General features: G+C 34.0%; 1 protein-coding gene across 12 annotated transcripts in view; it reads left to right on the top strand.

Annotated features, from left to right (window-relative positions):
• HYCC2 (hyccin PI4KA lipid kinase complex subunit 2) overlaps positions 1-16,110 on the top strand; it is a 60,281-nt gene extending 44,171 nt beyond the window's left edge. For 11 of the 12 annotated variants that reach the window (XM_045198033.3, XM_024563779.3, XM_024563775.3 and 8 more), the window contains 4 exons: positions 407-494; positions 2,885-3,044; positions 3,801-3,968; positions 8,446-16,110. In XM_045198033.3, coding sequence (XP_045053968.1) covers positions 407-494; positions 2,885-3,044; positions 3,801-3,968; positions 8,446-9,047 — 1,018 coding nt within the window. In that variant the 3' untranslated portion in view covers positions 9,048-16,110. The remainder of the gene's footprint in view (positions 1-406; positions 495-2,884; positions 3,045-3,800; positions 3,969-8,445) is intronic. The other variant, XM_024563780.3, reaches the window with a different exon arrangement.
• The last annotated feature ends 3,503 nt before the right edge of the window (positions 16,111-19,613 follow it).

The raw sequence follows: 19,613 nt of genomic DNA, 5'->3' as shown, positions 1-19,613 counted from the left end.
CATAATCCTTTTGGTTTTTTAAAACGGCCAAAATATAACATAAGTAGTTATTAAATTGGAGTCTAGAAATTGTTGAGGTTTTCTGTATGGAAAACTGTATCTCTCTATGTAGTTTATAACCCAGTTTTTCATGAATGCAATAAACAGAGTACCCTAAATATCAACATATGATAAAAAATAATATATGTGAAGAGACATTTGTAAACTATTTTAAATGTAAATATCTGAAATCTTCATTTTGTTCCTATAAGTAAAAGTGGGATAGTTTAGAAATGGAATGATGTGAAAATTGTTGTTGAAAATCTTGTTTCAGAACCACAATAATAGGACATGGAACAATAAAAAAGGTTGTTGTTGAGTATTAGAGATATTTGCTATAGATAGTAAACAGTCTGCTTCTCCTTAGGTATAATGGACAGTGGGACCTTGGCCAGGAAGTCCTTGATGACATCATTTATAGAGCGCAGCTAGAACTCTTTTCTCAACCGCTATTGGTAAGTGAAAGTATTTACTTTTTATTAAACATAACTGTGCCTGTCAAGGGTAAAAGTGGGTAAAAAATTAGTATGTAACATGAGGCAATCCATATCACTGAGGAAAAAGGTTTATTCCACAGTAACAGTTGGTTAACTGTTGGAGTGAAGACAAAATTGGTTTAGATCCACCTTGGCTGGTGTGGCTCAGTGGATTGAGTGCTGGCCTGTGAACCAAAGGGTTGCCAGTTTGACTCCCCGTTGGACCACATGCCTGGGTTGTGGGCCAGGTCCCCAGTGGGGGGGGGTGCGCAAGAGGCAACACATTGATGTTTCTCTCCCTCCTTTTTCCTTCCCTTCCCCTATCCCTAAAAATAAATACATAAAATCTTTTTTAAAAAGTTGGTTTAGAACCTCTCCTTTTCCCATATATCAAAATAAACTTCAAATTAATTAAAGAATTACATGTTTTCCTTTAAGGAAGGAAAAAGAGAGGGAGAGAAACTTCTTTAAGGAAGGAGATGGGAAAAGGTTATAAATATTTATTCAAATTTCTATAGGAGGAAGGACTTTCTAAGCTCAAGTGATATGACAAGTCACTAAAAAAGGTTGATGATTTTTTTGACCATATAAACATCTAAATTCAAAACCATCAGTGTCTTAAAAACAAAATTAATATGCAGTGCATAAAATATTTTCAACAAGCATGACAAGAAAGCCAATTAATATTTTGTTTATATGAAAGATTTTATACTCCGCCACAAAAAATAAATATATCTCCAAAAGATAAATGGGCCATCTAAAACCAAATGTAAATATCCAGTAGTGGGCTAAGGAGGGCGTTCTTTGTGTTCCCAGGAGCCGTGTAACGCAGCCCTTAACACCCCTCTGCAGAAGCAGTTTTGTAATCAGTATTTGTTTTGTTGGACTCACTATCCCATGTCTAGCAACATATCCCAGAAAACTACTTTGAATATGTTTAAAAGGTGTTGTAAGCACAGCATTAGTGTTATTTTTAATTTCAAAGGAATCAAAACAGTTTAAATATTCCACAGCAGAGAATAATTAAGTTATATAATATTTGCTTGATGAAATTATGTATTTGAAAATTTATTTTAAAGAAAGATGCTAGTTGGTGTCAAGTTAGAAAGCAGCATACAACTATTTTTTAAATCTAGATAGGACAGATGAAACATACAGAATGCCAATAGTTGTGTAAGTGATTCAGCTGTAGATGATTTTTCTTTGCAATTTTCTGTTTTCTAAACTTTGTATAGTATTTTTGTAATGGTATTTTAAAAATACTGTTTATTTTTACTTGCAGCACTTTAAAATAATACTCTTTATAAAGGCCATTTTCTTTATATATTTTAAATTTCCGTTGTTTTCTAAGTCATCATCTCTAATTTTAATCTAAGAGGTACATTAGAACAAATGGATAACAAGATTTTTCACATTTATAATAATACCTTGCATTTGTGAGACTCTTTAAATTCATAGTTTTATCTTTGTAATGATTTTATAAATTAAGTAGAAGGGGCATTTCCAAGGCAAAATAGTTAAAGAGATTAGTAATCTCTAGACCTGGGATAGTTCTTTATTATTGGGGATCTCTGAGGAACCCAATAATAACACTCTTCTTCTGTATTCAAATCTAGAGCCAGATGAGATAAGTAGCTAAAATAGTTGGCAGAGAAACAAACATCATCTTTAGTACTAATGATGGTTAAATTGAAAGACTTACTCCCTACCCCTCAATCTAGACCTTGGAACAGCCCCCAGGAGAGAATGTTTGAGTTGGTAGAGAAGGCTTGCTACATTCCACTTATCCTTGTCTAAGTGGAGGAGGGAGAACAATAAATACTCCTATTTCAAGATCTTTGCCAGATTAGCACTACCCAATTTAGAAACATAAACAAATGAATGACAATTATTCTCAAAAATGATGGAGGGCAAAAAGTGATGGGACAAAATGCCAGATATATTTGAGGGAAAGTTCTTAATGGAAACCAAGGAGTGCAGAAGAGGCTAATTTTTTAAAATCAGAGATTAGATTTTGTGTGTTATTTATCATCTGAAGAATTGGAAACTTACTATAATTTTTCTTATGTCAGGGTTCAAATATTAAATAATTTTTTTTCCTTTGGAATGTTTTTTTTTCTTTGAAAATCAACAACTTCAAGGAATTGGTAGGGTGGCTGACATTTTTAAAAATAAATTCTCATTTGAAAAGCCTGCCTAGAAGAATGCAGAACAATAAAGATACAAATATTTGGACACCTTGTACTTTCATATTTTATAGTACAAGTTTTAAATACATACTCAAAAAAATCACAGACACAAAGAAGTGTAGAATAAGTACAAATTGTATATAGGGTGTAAATATCTATGGACTTAAATTATCATTTTAGGTTGCTAATGCCATGAAAAACTCATTACCATTCGATGCTCCTGATTCTTCACAAGAAGGCCAGAAAGTACTTAAAGTAGAAGTCACTCCAACAGTGCCGAGGATTTCTCGGACTGCAATTACAACAGCTTCCATCCGTCGCCATAGATGGAGGAGAGAAGGTGAGTACAGAATCCCTATAGCTTACTCATGGATTCAAGTAAATTTATCACTGTTTTTATAGACTATATTAGAACATGATATTGTAGTAGTCTTTATAATTAAAGTAAAATTGTTCAGTTTTTAAAAATAGCATTAGAAATTTGGTTTAAATGCCTGAATTTATTTTAGTACAATTTTTTAATAAAGTAGAAAGATGTTATTTAGAATGCTCTATGAATGTTAAAACAGAAAATCTAGTTAATTTTTGTCTTTGTTTGAACTAGTAATAACAATGGGAAAGAAGTTTCTTTAAGCCTCTTACTGTAATGGGAAAACAAGGTGCACGTGTGAGCATTGTGGGAGAAAACTGTGTAACTAGCCAAACTCATGGTATAATGCAGGCTATTCATGAAATCATAAAAGAAGTTACTATTGTTTTTTAGATTTTTCTCTTTGCTTTTCCTGTTTTAGAAGTGCTGAATCCAGCAGTATTTCAGTCATACGGTACTTGAATAGTCAACCTGTCTTGCTTAAGAGATATTAATTACCATTTTAATGATCCCTATTTTTCTATCCTATTCATTTGCAAACCTCACATTGTTCATCCTCACATGTGCCTTATGTGTGTGTATGCTGTGCACACACATGTAACTATATAAGTAGCATTTGTGTTTATATCATATCCATATATACATTCTCTTATCTGCCTGGGTCAAAATGCTCAGAAAAGAATAGAGGAGCATAAAAGCACTAAAATTTTATATGTTGAATCCCAGATGGCTTTGACTTCTCAAACGAGGCTGACTCGAGTATTCCTGGCTCCCCGATCCAACACGGCTCCACTGACCTAGGGATCAAACGTGTGCAAGAGGGGGAGGTGCTGGTGCGCAGGACCCCTGAGCACGGCTCACCGGAGCCCAACTCAGCAGCAGCCACAACAGAGGGTAGGACAGAGATGAGGAGGCAGAAATCAGTGAGGCAGTTGCTGGAGAAGGATCCTGGCTCTCTAACTCCAAGCAGAACATCTTTCCATTCTAGTGTGTGTTTCTACTACCCCAGAGTATATTAGCTCCTCCTTGCAAAGCACAAATCCCCATATGCCTAGTGCCAGGTCAAGTACAATCTTCAGTTACCATTTGTGCTGGCCTGGAGTCTGCATCCCTGTGTAATCAAAAAATAGCTTGGCATGGCTACTAACAAGGCAGAGGCCTGTCTCCGAAAGGTCTGCAAATGCTTGGAATTTTCTCATTACTGAGCATGTTTATTCTAACATTAGGAAAGGAAAAATGCACCCAATGAACATGAGCCGCCTTAGTCAATATGAGTTGATTTAATCCATACAGCAATTTATTCTTTAAAAATGTGTGAGGAGAATTTTAACACATTAATACATTATCTTTGAGAAATTGAACTAAAGTGGAGCCAGCAATTTATCTCTAATCCCAAGGTTGTCAATTAACAAGAATTTCTAATCTCTTTAAAGAGTAAACCAGTGTTGATTGGCTTTTTATAATCTGCAGGTCAAATTGCCTGGGTCTAACTAGTGAACTACTTACATCTTTCCTCTATAAATGTACTAGCCTGGTGCACACTACATTTAACATTTACTGTAAGTAATGATAATCTTATAAAGCTCCCAAACAGAATTGAAATGTATTATTTAGAGGTCAGGTATCCAATAGATTCTTGTTTCTACAATGGAGGAATCTCAAAATGAGAGTCATCCCCCCTCTTCCAAACTCCCCACTGTCCCATCCCTCCCACCACCACCACCACCACCACCACCACTGCCGCCACCACCACTATCTGTAAAAGAATACTTCTCCCTTATAGGAAAGTATTTATTTGCTGCTTTACATGTGATGCCATAGGAGTTGGCTTTGTAAAAGAGAGAACTGTAGCTTAAGCATTTTTTCATTATTTAATGTATTGCTATTGTATAACCTTTATACTAATTTATGAAATACAGCAAGTAGTTTTAAAATAGGGTACAAAATTTTACTTAAAGATCAAACACACATGAAGCAGTTACTTCCATCTTAAGGAAGTTTCTTGCTCTTTGGTGCATTAAAATTTTGAGCATGCTCAGTAAGAATCTATTGTAAATCAGTCCTCTGTTCCCTTGCCCATTCTCCCATATCGACCCCATGTCCTTTACCGGTGTTGCATGTGCATGATCTAGGGACCCAAAGAGTCGGCGCTGTTTTACAGAGATCCCTTTTCATTTTTTCTGTGTCTCTTTGTTATCTCTGGGAGTCAGTTTTATCTTGTAAAAAGGCATAAAAATAAGTATATGAATAGATGTTGAACGCAGAGTTGATGTAAATTGAACAACAGCCTATTTCTTAACATTTTTTTCCTTTTTAAAAAAATTGAATTTATTGGGGTGATATTGGTTAATAAAATTATACAGGGTCCAGCACAAATAACACTCCTTTTCTATTACAAAATCAAGCATGTAATTCTATAACATAACAATATCACTCAAGCACACCATATGACATTTTAGGTGAAATGTTCAAATTAAAACTATAAATTATTACACCTACATTATTACCCTACCAACCACACTCAAGCAGGCGTTACTTCTGCCGGACCCTGTACAGGTTTTAGGTGTTTCTCAACATTCTAGATGACTAAATAAACCAGTTAATGGGTATGTCCTACCATTTTTAGATTGTTGGAGTATTTGTGCCAAACGTAGCTATGCTATATTAATTAACACAATGATATTCTAGAAAGTGTGGGATAAGGTTGAAACATTTCTTATAGTTCATTAAAAGTCATACACTTTGAAAAAGGAACCAAAATGATAGTTCCTTTTAAATATTAAAATATTATATTTAAATAATATCCTATCACTAGTAGAAAATTTCAGTTTGTGAGGGTGGAGTATAGCCACAAGGAAAGAGGAATGAATTCCTTCATTGTGTTTGAAATTTCTCAAAAATTATTTTGCTTTATAATCTAGATTAATTGTAGTTTTAAGTCAGTATTAGTAGACACTAAATTTATAAGGAGAGGTAGACATGAATGGAAAAGGTCATTAAAAATCCTTTTCGGTTGTCTCTTCTTTGGACCATCAATAGTGTTATTACCACTCAGGGAGAAAATTAAGAAAAAAGTTGTGAGGCACAATTACCTTTTGTTCTTTAAACAGAAGGAAGGAAATTACTAAAACCTATGTGAAGTTTTAGTAATTCTGAAGTTTGCTGGAACTTTTGGATAAACATTTATAATTGACCTTTAAAAAAAGAAAACCTGTTTTTTAGTGTGTGGTTTTAAATAGTTTTACAGTTGCCCTGGCTGGTGTAGCTCAGTGGATTGAGTGTCAGCCTGCGAACCAAAAGGTCGCTGGTTTGATTCCCAGTCAGGGCACATGCCTGGGTTGCGGGCCAGGTGCCCAGTTGGGGGCATGTGAGAGGCAACGAATTGATGTATCTCTCGCACATTGATGTTTCTCTCCCTGTCTTTCTCCCTCCCTTCCCCTCTCCCTAAAAATAAATAAACAAAATCTTTTAAATATATAAATAAATAAATAAATTTACAATTAAAAGTGTATTTATTGTATATTGAAATTAAAGGGAATATGAGCCCATCACCTGCCTTTATCTTGACTGTCCAGTAATATTTTATTGGTGACTTTTAAAGCTGGACTTAAAATTATTAAACTGAGGACGCCTGTGATTATAGTCAGTGTTCTATTCTACTGAAACAGCATTTTTAGTATATAAAATACCTGTAGATTCTCTTGCATGGCGGCTCTTACGTTATCATCATCTCTTTTATGGCCATGTTGCTTGTGCATCAGATCGGCATGTGGCAAAATTCAAAAGCTAGCACCATGTCTCTCAGTCTCCTTTCCTACATCTGTGTATACCCAATAACATTTCTATTCACTCCTAGTTTTATATTATTGATATCAATTCTGAACCAGTAACTATCCTTTCTTGGGCATTTGAGAGTTTTTATATTAATTGTAAGTAAGTTGCTAAGATGATATCATATGAATATAATTTAAAGTTTTTATTTGAGATACATTATATACTATTGCTTTGAACAAGGGGTTGAGAGAAGTGGTGTCAGCCGCATTTTCATATGGCTTTGCATGATGATTAAAGGTTATTAAACTGCTGGATAAAAATAACAACATGCCTTTTGCTTTAAGGGTAGCTTATTTCATTTTTCTTTTGAAGGAAGAAAATAAGTAATCCCTATGAGAAAATATAATTAAGAAAATATTTTTATTTTTTCAGGTACTATGTTAAATTAAAATTGTGTTTAAATATTTCTTGTATAGTTTAATTAGGTAACCCTATTTCAAGGTAATACTTGTTTAGATTTCTTCCCTAACATTTTAATTTTAATGTTGCTATCTGTATGTAGATTCAGATTAAACTTGTCACAGTCTGGTTAACATACTTAATGTTGTAGCAAACTGCTATCAGTTTTTGAAAGAAGCAAATGTACAGTTTTCTAAGAGAATGTTGTTCATACTTTCAGTAAGAGAATTGAGCTTTCTGGAAACCCCAAGCTCGATGTATTATATGTGCTTCTCCCCTTAGAAAATGCCAAGAAAAGGACTCTTTTGTTAACTGCAGTTTCTGCATGAAACATAATTGGGTACTGTAGTATTTTGTGATTATGAAAATTATACATCTCAAACTAAAAATTTTAAATATTACAGAAATACATAATACAGAAAGTAAAAATCCTTCTTAAATATTCCTGCTGGTTCCCTAGCTTGCCCTCTGATAACCAAGTATTTTCTTCACATTATTTGATCAAGAAAATCTGGAAACCAGTGAGTAGTTATGTCCATAAGACAAAATACAATTAGGAAGTAACTTGAAATAATGTAAAGATTTTTTACTTTTGGATTAGAAAATTTACTAGTTCCATGTCAAAGATTTTAAAGCCATTTAGAAGCAGTTAGCTCTTAAAGAAATATAAACTTTTATTGTAGGGATAAATGTTTTGGGCATTATTCTGGGTGACTGAAATTAGAAGGATGTCTATTTTATTGTGGGTTAAGGAAGATAGGAGGAAAAATTCTTGTTTTTTTAAATAGATATGGTCACTTCAAATTGATATGGATGTATTATAAAGATTTATGATGACAAAATACGGTGTTTTACCTAAAATTGTTTTGTATTCCTAAATACTGATAGTATATTAAGTTCATTTGTGGATAGTTTTATAAAAGCTGGACTAATTAAAGCTAAATAAACAGAACAAATAACATTAGAATTCTGTATAAATTAAGATTTCTTCCCTTAAATTATTTAGGGGAAGCGTTGAAAGCAAAGCCATTGCCAACCTATAGCAAACATTACCTAAGAGATAGTCAGTTGAGTTGTTATTCACAGCTACTGCTTATTTAATTTAGGTATTGCTGAGTCTTTCTGATTTGTTTTTTAGGTGCTGAAGGTGTAAATGGAGGAGAGGAGCCAGTAAACCTGAATGATGCAGATGAAGGATTTTCATCAGGGGCTTCCCTTAGCAGTCAGCCAATTGGGACCAAACCATCCTCCTCTTCTCAGAGGGGAAGCTTAAAGAAAGTAGCAACTGGGCGTTCAGTCAAGGATAAAGAAACACCCTCTGCCATCAAATCCAATGAGAGCCCTCGAGATTCAGTAGTTCGCAGACAGTATGTACAGCAACCTACTGATCTTAGTGTAGATTCAATTGAGCTGACACCGATGAAGAAACACCTGAGCCTGCCTGCTGGCCAGGTGGTGCCAAAAACCAATAGTTTAAGTTTAATCCGGACAGCCAGTGCTTCCTCAAGTAAATCATTTGACTATGTAAATGTCAGTCAAGCAAGTACCAGCATTGGGGTTGGCACTGAGGGAGTTACTAATTTAGCAGCTAACAATGCTAATCGATACTCAACTATCAGTCTACAGGAAGACCGGCTAGGTCAAGCTGGAGACGGTAAAGAGCTCCTCAGCCCAGGGGCTCCCTTAACCAAGCAGTCTCGATCCCCAAGTTTCAATATGCAGCTAATATCCCAGGTGTAGTTTTGACATCCTCTCTTATCGTTCTGCTTACCTTTTAAACTGAACATTTCATTGTGCAAGAAGAAACTTCATCCCACATTGTGAAAATATTGGTCATTGTAGTCAGATTTGATTTAGTTTAGGTATGTTCATACTGTATTTTGTATGGAAACAGCAATAAGGTTTTCTTTCCCCTCCTTCCTCTACCTTCTCTTCACCTATTCCTTGTAAATGTGTTTGTGAAGCAGTATAAAATGTCTGCATTTTCCATGCCTTCCTTTCTCCCTGGGTGATGTGCAATCCATTGTAGGCTGATCGGTCCCATTTCAACACTGTGAGACTGAGGATACGTTAGAGGAAATGGTGTATATGATCCCTATGAAATGATTCTTTAGCTTTCTTAAAAAAAAGAAAAAACGGGTTTGTTCTCATAATCTATAAACTATGATTACTGGGTCATATTTTTTTCTCTCTTAACCAGGAGTGCCTCAGAGATTCTGCTATGACTTTGGACTTCTCTGTGTCTGTGCAATCATTTTCTTGAGAAGCATGGGGAAAGGTGATAGACTGCTGCACTTTTTCATTAAAATGAGAGTGGCTCTTTTTCTCCCATCTCCTTTATCTTGAAGACATAAAAGTTTAGTTACTGAGGCATTTAAATCAAGTTGTGACCACCTCCATTGGAGGTCAGGGCTCTAAGTTGATTGTGTAATTGATAATGCACTTTCTCAATGGCTCTATAGTCATTAACTTGTCTTCCCTCTTCCCTACAAGGACATAAGGTCATTTCTGTCCTTGAAGTTTGAACAACTAACAAATCAGAGAATCCAAGGGGCATGTTCTATTTTCCAGGAATGACTGACACTTTGGTGCTGGGGTTTTGTGGAGGGAGGGGTGGTTTTTGTTTAGCTTGTGTGGGATTGTGTATGTGAGGGGAAGTATTGATTGGTTTTCTTTCTTTTCCTTTGTGAGTTGATGACTGAAGTAGAACAAGTACGTCTTCAGGTAAAGAGAGGGATTTCTCAACCTACTTTCTGTGATGTCAGACTATAGGAGAAACCCTTTCAGCTGCTTTCTAGATGTACCTAAGTTCAGTCAGATATTTTGGATTAAGAAACCTGAAGTCCTGACATATTATATACTCCAAGGAAATACATCAGGGACAGATAATTGGCTGAAAACACTGACGCTTCAATGTGATACATTTTTATAGAACATTTCTACCAGGGGGTACTGACTTGATTTCTCCTACAAGGACCACACTGCCTTTGTGTTTAATGTAATGCAATTTGTGTACCTTCTAATCATATATCTGAAAAAGTTTCTCATTTTTATAAAACTTGGAAATCATGCCAGTAAGGTGAATGTTGAATGTATGTAAAGTAGCATTTGGTAACTGTGCTACAAAAATGCATTATTGGTTAAAAAAAAATTCTGATTTGGTTGGTTAAGATTTCATTATGACCTTTTCTGGGTCTCAGGTTCTAATACTTGATTGAAATAGAAAAGAATATATTGGTTTTTTAAAATCAGTATATTGTGACTTGAACTGCTATGCGTTATCCTTCCACAAAATACATCAGAATTTTAGTGCTTTGTACATTTAGACATTTTTATTTTATTATTGTGAAAGAAAAATATACTGAATTTATAGAAAGCAAGTATTCTCCTAATTAACAAAGTTTAAAATGTCATCTCTACCAATTAAAATTACAATAGATTTTGATAAATAAAATTTAAAAATGCTTCATTTTTTTCCATACCTATAAATCTCCCTCCCTTTTTTCAATTGTAAGAGGGTTTTTTTGTTTGTTTGTTTTGCTTGTTTTTTAAGGGATTTAGAGTCTTTATAAGGACGGTGAAATGCTTGTTTGAATTTGGTGGTCTGTAACATTTTTTCAGCTCATATTAAAATGGAAAACTAGAACCTGAACTAGTGTCTACAAAATTGCCAAAGTCCAGCATAAAGCTAAAAGTTGAGAGAGCTTTATTGATTTGTGTGTGTGTGTGTGTGTATATATATCACAAAGACATATTTTAGGTATCCCTTACTTCTAATTTAACTAAGAGATGTCAGATAAATGAATTTAAAAGTAGCCAAAATAAAGATCTGTAAAGTGTAAAGATCTGTAACATAGTAAGGACAGCAAAGTTTAGGTATGAAAGGAAAAGAACATTTTACTTACCAGGGAGTGAGATTTTAGCCATGGCTGTAGGTGAGTCACTTTTATGGCAGAAATGCCCAGTTGACTTAGGAGGCTGAAGAATTGTTTGTATCTAGTAAGTTTTAATTAAAGCACAAAAAACCCCAACAAATAATATCAAATTACAGCAAAAGCTGTAATAAATATTATAAGATCTCCCTTTGGTTTGTTAGAAATCTTTATGTGCAAAGTTGGTTTTGAAAACTTTCAACTTAGAAGGTTTCACTTATCTGTGTGTATATGTATATATTTTCTACGTATACATAACCCATTAATGTTATATGGCCTTTAACATTTATGTTTCATTCTCTTAAGAGGGATGATTTGGCCCCACTGAAGAAACATTTAATTTAGTTCAAACTTTACATTAAGGATTTTACAACAGAGTTCCTGTGCACGATATTGTTTAAATGGAATGAGTTGCTTTAAACAAACCATAAGTCAAATTTTGTGAGAGTTTTGTTATTCATTTGCATTATTTATTGGATTTAAACAAAAATAGTTCTCAGATATACAATACTTGTTAAAAATATATGCCAGCAATATTCATATTTTATCATTTAACATCCTTTTGTTTTATACTTCCTAACTTTCTTTTTTCAAAAAAAAAGTCTTTTTTTTTCTTCTATGGAAAAGCTATTTAGGGAGAAAATACTTGTTTTCTATAATAAAATAGTTTGATGTCATCTGTACCAGGTCAGATCAAGAAATATCTGAAGGTTTGGGGAACTTCCCTATGACATTAATTTGAAATCATGTTACTAAAAAGCAAACTAAAATCTAAAGTGAAAAGCTAAGTTAGAAGTAAGATTTTTAAATAAAAAATAATTTAGAAGCTGGAGGGGTGGTTGTAATGTGAAATCCTGACCCCTTATTCTCCTAATTACTCTTCTGTGCCTATTTATTACAGAGTCAGAATTTTCGTGCTAGCCGAGAGAGACCCTAGAGATAATCTCGATAGTCTCTTAACACCCACTCCTCCCACCCCCATATCCATCCTCAGGAAACTGAGGCTCAAAAAGATTGTGACATAGTCAAGGTCACATAACTAAGAAGCAGAGCCAGAATAAAACTCCTGTCTCCTGTCAAATGCATATTAGCACCCTACTGCCTCCCTTTACTCGTACTATGGTAAGTGTGTTATGTAGCACTCCTCCTCCTGCGGTTCTGTACAGTTTTGGACTAGTGGTTGGTGAATATTGGACTAGTAGTTGGTGAATATAGCACATTAAGGAAGGTATTAAGTCCAGAATAATGTGGAGTACTAAACATAGATGGGGAAGTGTTAGAAATGTAGGTATCTATACCAGAGATATAAGGATAGATACATTTTTCTTATTCTAATTTATGCCTTACTATTTTCTGCCACATAACAGTGTATGCTGCCATTTTATAGTTGATTATACTGCTGGGGATTTATTTAAGTGCAAAAATAAACCCAATGAAATGGCTTCAATCAGTGTTTCTAGCTATTTTAAAGTGATTTTTGAATCAGCCAGCTTTCACAGTCACCTAGATAGCAAGTTAATTGTATTGCACAACGGAGTATTGCAAAGTAAAGATGAAACTTGATTCCATTAATTTCTAATGTCAGAAGATTGTGCTTAGAGCAGATAGATGAAAACAACATTTACTTACGTGGTTAAAAAAGGTTTGTAGTGCAAAGCTCATGATGCGTAATGGGATGGTGACCATCATGTTATTCAGAGTGTATATATACCATATAAAATATCTTAAATGTGGTAGTTTCAGCTATATAAGCTCAATATTTTCAACCTATATTCTTAAATTCCACTCAGTAGCTTTAAATTAATTATAATTATTTATTAGACACTGGAATACTGAAAATAACTTTTCAGATTGGTTTGTTTGCACTATATCTGTGAATATTTTAATGAAGTAGGGTGTTTTTCACACCTCACTTTGTGAGGTTTGTTATGGGTCCATTTTTGAGTACTTTAGTTGTTTGACAATCAGGTGTCTCATTTAATGCTCTGCATGTTCATTTGTAAATAAAAATTAGTATGTGTCTCGGGGTAGCACACTATTTATACAAACACTGGCAAGGAGGATCCCTCCATCTCTGATGTTGGATTACAAAGTAAATTTTGTTCTGTGTTTTTTTAAAATCAGTATTTCAGTTACATGTTTGTCTTTCAGTTTAAAAATGTTTAGTAGGTCATGCCAGTGGTTGGAAAATCTATAAGAATTTTAGAGCAACTTTCCTATACTATGGTTATGTTAAACAGTCTGAACATGATATTTTTTATCTTTCAAGTTGAATGATTATTGTTGGTTGAGACCCTTATTTGTAATACTTTAATTTTTTTCTAAAGTGCTTTTTAGAAACAAGTTGTTTGAAAAACAGCTAGATATTATTGATAACTGAAATTCTAAATATTAGCATATTTGCCAGATTATAAGAAGATGGAATGCTGTATAAAATTGTTAACAGTGCAAATAAAATCATAATGTGTTACTAGATTGGTACGATTTTCCGTTGCCAAGGTGTTTATGGTGATTAATGAAAGACATAAATTTTAGGTATTACCTATGTTATGTACCTAATGGGTATATCATACTGGCACTGAACATAGAAAATACTATTCATAGAATCCTCCAATGTGTACTTACACTGTACCAGATTTTTGACAGTGTCAGAAATTTGTGTGGTGGTCCCAAGCCATGAGAATCAGGGGCGTCGTCATCACCTAAAAACATCTCCTGCCCATGTAGGCACATTTCTTCTAAATTTGACCATAAACCCACAAAATTTTGGTAACTTCGATCCCTTCAGTATTCTTGTAGTCTTAGCCGTTGGTCACAGGAGAAATTTATGCCAGACAGACAATTCAGGATAAAAGTGAGCAGGAAGCTAGGAATGATGTGAGTGAAATACCTGGCAGCATAGTGCAGAAATGCAGGTTCTGTGTTTTGCTTCTGGATTTGAGAAAATGTTTACAAACTAAAACACATTCAAATGTCTGCTATTATGTTACTATGTTTAATATAGACTTTACCCAAAAAATTATAATTAGGTGTGTCTTAAAGTATAAATGAGTCTTTTTTTAATAGTCATGTATCTGGAAGTAGGTAAAAATACAGATTTTTTTTAAATTTTCAAAGAGAAATTAACTTAACTGGACAGTCTATCCCCAACTACAGAATTGACATCCATTTGGTTTGCTATATTTGTGTCAACAGCTTAGTGTTAATTATATCAGAGGAAATTCTTCACATCTTCATTGATTTCAAAATTTACCAAAGAAAATGTTTCAACCAAATATAATTTTAAAGTACCTAACTGTTAAGGAATGAGATGACTTAACATGAAGGATGGCTTTCTACCCCTAAGGGGAATAGATATTAAAATGTTCTTTGGTCTGGAACATAGATATATAGTACCTACAAGATTCCATTTGAAGTTCTTATTACGTTAGTAAAATGTCAACATTTACACTTCCAGCAAAAGTACCAGTTGAAGGTTAAGTCAAAATGGTATTACTGTGGCACATTTTCATGTCTCCTTAACTCAAATTAAGGATTCTGTTCATCAGTATTGAAGAAAAAAGTGAGCAAGTTCCTAAAATTAGTACATTGTATGATATTGTGACTTTTTAAAAGTAAAATTGAGGGGGAAATTATGGAGATGCCCCTTTTCAAATGGGCAGTGGCAATTATTTCTAGTAAGTATGATATGGGCTAGAATGGCATGTTTACATAATGTATGTACATGATCACTCCGGGTGTATTTTTACTTTGGAGAAAAACAGTTGGATTATGGAAAACTGAAATATTCTTTTTTAGTGTGTAGACCAATAAAAACTAAAAGATTTACTTAAACTATTGAATAATGATTTCTTTGGAAAATATGAAGTGTAATTGTATATTAACTGATGTTCCAAACAGGTTTTATGTATTATTTCTTCCATGTCAGATGGTAGTTAAAAATAATGAATGTATCAATCAGCTATCTTAGAAAGAGAAGATTGGCTTTCTAACAATTACAAATGTAGGTTTGTGGGGTTTGTGGGGTTTATCATCCAAACTGAATTGGGAGATAATGCTGAATGCTCCTTTTGTTTAAGATATTTGTAATAAGTACATCAACTATTTTACAGTGAATCTTTTTTTTCTTGTTCTAAAAATTATGCTGGCTTTGCATTGTTTAAGTGGTTAAGTAAAACAGTATTTATGGTGCAATGATTTTCCCCATAATAATTGGCTCTCCTATGCTACAATTTCTGAAGTTGTACTACTTGAGCATTATGGAGTCTGATCTCTGTCAAAATGGACAAGTAAAAAGGAGATAACCCACTTCCATGTGTTTGCTTCATAAAAGGATATGGAATGTATGGATCAGCTCTCTCTCTCTCTCTTTTTTTAAAACTAGCATCAACCTATTTGGTATAACTTCCCAAGTGTTCAGAGAATACTGCTGGTGAAAATTTAAATATGATAGGCATGAAGAAAATATGATCTCTATTGACTGATGTCCTTTCAACCTAGGGCTAGTGAAAACCTTCATTTTTTTTCAGAGCTGAAGAAAAACACCGCACAGTTAAGATCACATTTATTGGTGCATGTAAGCCATCATCTTAACTGTCTTACTGAACTGGGTAATACTGTTGATTGTTGAAATGTGAAATGTAGTCACTGTTGACCTGTAAATATCTTCCAGAGATGAAAAAATATTTTAAGGTATTGTAAATAAAGATGTATAAAATTCAATATCAGTCTGCAATGCAGAAACATATCTGAGATGTTAAATATTGTGTTTCCTGAGAGATGTGTAATTTTTCCCTAGTTGTATCTAGTTACATTAAGAATGTAAATTTTCTTTTGTACAGTATAAAAATATAGCTTTATTTGGCTTTTGACTGGATTTCTGAGTTGATTTTATATCTTAACCTAAATTTCATATCTTAAAATGATCCTTCTTTGCATTTTTATTGCATTTTTTCAAAGCAATTTATTTTATTTATATCTGAACCTTTTATTCATATGACACCCTATTAAAGGTAATTTATAAAATTATTAAGGCAATATATAAAACTACATTTAGCACCATAAAATAAGTAAGAATGAACATGAAGGCAGAAGTAAAATTAATACATAAAATACTGCCATACGTTTCTGTATGTTATTGAGATACAAATTTTATCTCTGAACGTTAAAGTAGCTAATTGCAGAGAGAAGTATGATTAAGTATGTGATTTCCATGTATTAAGATAAATCAGTTTTGCATGTGAAGCACAATTGTTTGTATTACTGAAATGTTAGAAAATTTTCTTCGTGGGTCCTTATAAGTAGCCATCATTATTACAGTACCACATACACTCTCTTCAGCAGTGTGTTTTGAAAGTGTCTATTTCCTTTCATCATTAAACTTCATCTTCCCCACACTGTGTTTTCTAATGTATACTTTAGCCTTCCCTTGGAAAAATGGTTTAATGAAGGGCTGAGCCCCAGACCCTCTTTTCCTTTCCCTTTAATGTACTTCCTAGAAAAACCTCCTTTGTGCTTTTTCCCCCTTTGACTATTATTCCTTACTTACAGACCCAGGCTTTGTTCTCTCTTTTATTCATATTCAAGCAATTTGGTTTGAATACATTAGGTTTCTTTTCTTTTATGATTCCAGAGAGAGAGGAAGGGAGGGAGAAAGAAAGGGAGAGAAACATCGATTGGTTGCCTCTTGCACATGCTCCATCCAGGGACCAAACCCAACAACCCAGGCATGTGCCCTGACCAGGAACTGAACCCTCAACCTTTCAGTTTGTGTGATGACGCCCAACCAACTGAACATACGGGCTAGATAGAGCACATTAGGTTTCTTTATATGTTATGGATTAGCAGTTCCAGAAGAGGATGGAATTGTACAACTCACCAAGCCTCTTGTTTTCTCCTTGACTGTGGATCTGCATTAGTTAGGAAAAATACAATTCACCAGTTGACAGTTTAAGATTTTTCCTTTTATTAAAAATGTAATGGGCCCTGGCTGGGTAGTTCACTGAGTTAAAGCATCGTCCTGATACACCAAATTTGCAGGTTCGATTCCTGATCAGAACACATACAAGAATCAACTAGTGAGTGCATAAGTAGAGCAACAAATAGATCTCCTTTCCTCTCTAAAATCAATCAATAAAAATGTAATATTTGCTCATTTTGAAAACCTTAGAAAATGTAGAGAAAAGAGAAAAAGAAAAGGCACTAAGATATTGTAATAAAATAGTGAATATTAATAAGATATCCCTCCGCTCACATACAACTCTGGTCCAGGTCACAATATTTTATGGTCCAAAGATTTTTTTTCTTGTGAATTATACAATAACAACTAATATTAATTGGGTGTTAGGATATGTCAGGCCACTGTTCTAAACACTTTAAAGAAAATGCATTACTTCAATACTCAATACAATATCCAATAAGTACTATTCTCCTTTTATAAGAAAAGGAAAGTGCACAGAGCTAGTAAGTGGTAGAACTGGACTTGAACCCACTCAGGCTCATGGACTTGTGCACTTAACCTCATAAGATATTGCTTCACACAGTGTTGACTCTTCTCAAGTGTTAGTACAAGGTCAAGGCCCCTGTGAGGGATAGGAAGGAAGAAGATTGGATTTCAGTAGAGTTAGATTGCTAACAGGCAAACTAAGTCCATGAAAGAAGCCCTAATACTCCAAACCTCTACACATATACAGTGGTTCTAGTTGTGTATTATCCTTAATTATGTACTATTCTTAGGATAAATGAGAAAACAGTTCTATGATTCATATGAGCAACCTCAGTTGAGAAAAGCTAGTTTAGACCATAATAAAGCAAAGTAGACTCCCAAAAATAAAAAATATTTTATAGGCCCTTGGCCCCAACCACCGCAGAGAAAAAGCTTCCAGATAGCTTGGGAGGAAATCAGAATTTTGTTCGACTTGAAATTATTTTATGATTTAATGTTATTTTAAACTACATGGGAGAGGGTAGAAAAGTCATTTTTCAATCTGGCCCTGGGCCATAACCCAAATATATAGGATTGATATAATCCGTCGAAACAGTCCTTGTTTTGTTCAAGATGTTACATTAGAAAGGGGTGGAACTAAACTAAAACTCCCTGGGTGGGCCAGTCATTTTTGGCACTTTATCTTAAGGAACAATGTTTAATACACATTAGGAATGGAAACATTTTTTTATGGCCAGGTCATGCTGACTAATACAGGCTTAAGATTTTTTTTGTTTTTGTTTTCACATTTTTTTATTGTTGTTCAAGTACAGTTGTCTCCATTCCTTGCCCCCATCACTCCCCCCAACCCCAGCTCTCCCCACTTCCCACCCTTGATCCTACCCTACTTTGGTTTTATCCATGTGTCCTTTATACATGGGTTAATAATTTCTGTATTACAGGGTTCCTGAAAACCCTTCATATAATTTAACTAAAAACACTATTACAGTCAAAAAGATTTTTTCATTCTCTCCAACACTGATTAGGAATTCCCCAAACCGGTTTTCCATTTTCTTAAAGTAAAATAATTACAGGGTTTTAAAAAATCTATAGATAATTAACTTACTAACAGCTGTTACAGTTTGGAAATAGAGCCAGGTGATCAAATGTGTGTGTGTGTGTGGTTTTTTTTAGTAAACTAACTTTATAATAATCATATCAAAATAAAATGCTTTGAAATTGTGCATGGCTTTTAATGCACACTAAAACTTTCTGTATTGAAGATATTTTAAAGCTAGTTCCCAGAATTTGAATTAGTATATGTACATTTTTTAAGGCTTACTTTGCCAAATCTTTCACTAATTCGTGTGTGCTATATGAGGGCCTTATCACCTCTGGTACAAGAAAAGCCAGGAGAAGCCCTGGCCAGGTAGCTCATTGGTTAGTGTTGTCTTAATACACCAAAGGTGCAGGTTCAGTTCCCAATCAGGGTACATACAGGAATCAACAAATGAATACATAGAGGAGTGGAACAACAAATCAACATTTCTTTCTCTAAAATCAATTCTTAAAAATCCTGGAGTAAAGTAGGTTCCGGTTACTGTATTCTCCTTTATTCTTAGATGTTCAGATAGAAATAATCACTTCTTTCCTGAGTATGGTTGAAATCAAATTGATATCTTTAAAAAATCTCTGGGTAAAGAAAAAAGAAAAGGAATTAAAAAAATCTGGGTAGAGATTATTTGCTAAGGCATCTGCTTCAAGTATGTGCTTAATGTATAGCATCTAGGTCATTTCATATCTGACAAAAAATTTTATTTTTAGATTTTATTTTTTATTTATTTTTAGAGAGGGGAAGGGAGGGAGAATCGATGTAAGAGAGAAACATCAATCAGTTGCTTCTCAGACATGCCCCAACCAGGGACCAAACCCATGACCCAGGCATGTGCC

The sequence above is a fragment of the Desmodus rotundus genome, chromosome 2 (assembly GCF_022682495.2).
Source record: "Desmodus rotundus isolate HL8 chromosome 2, HLdesRot8A.1, whole genome shotgun sequence".
Taxonomy (NCBI): domain Eukaryota; kingdom Metazoa; phylum Chordata; class Mammalia; order Chiroptera; family Phyllostomidae; genus Desmodus; species Desmodus rotundus.
Note: the sequence above shows the minus strand (reverse complement) of the source record. Positions and strands in the feature narration are given on the sequence as shown.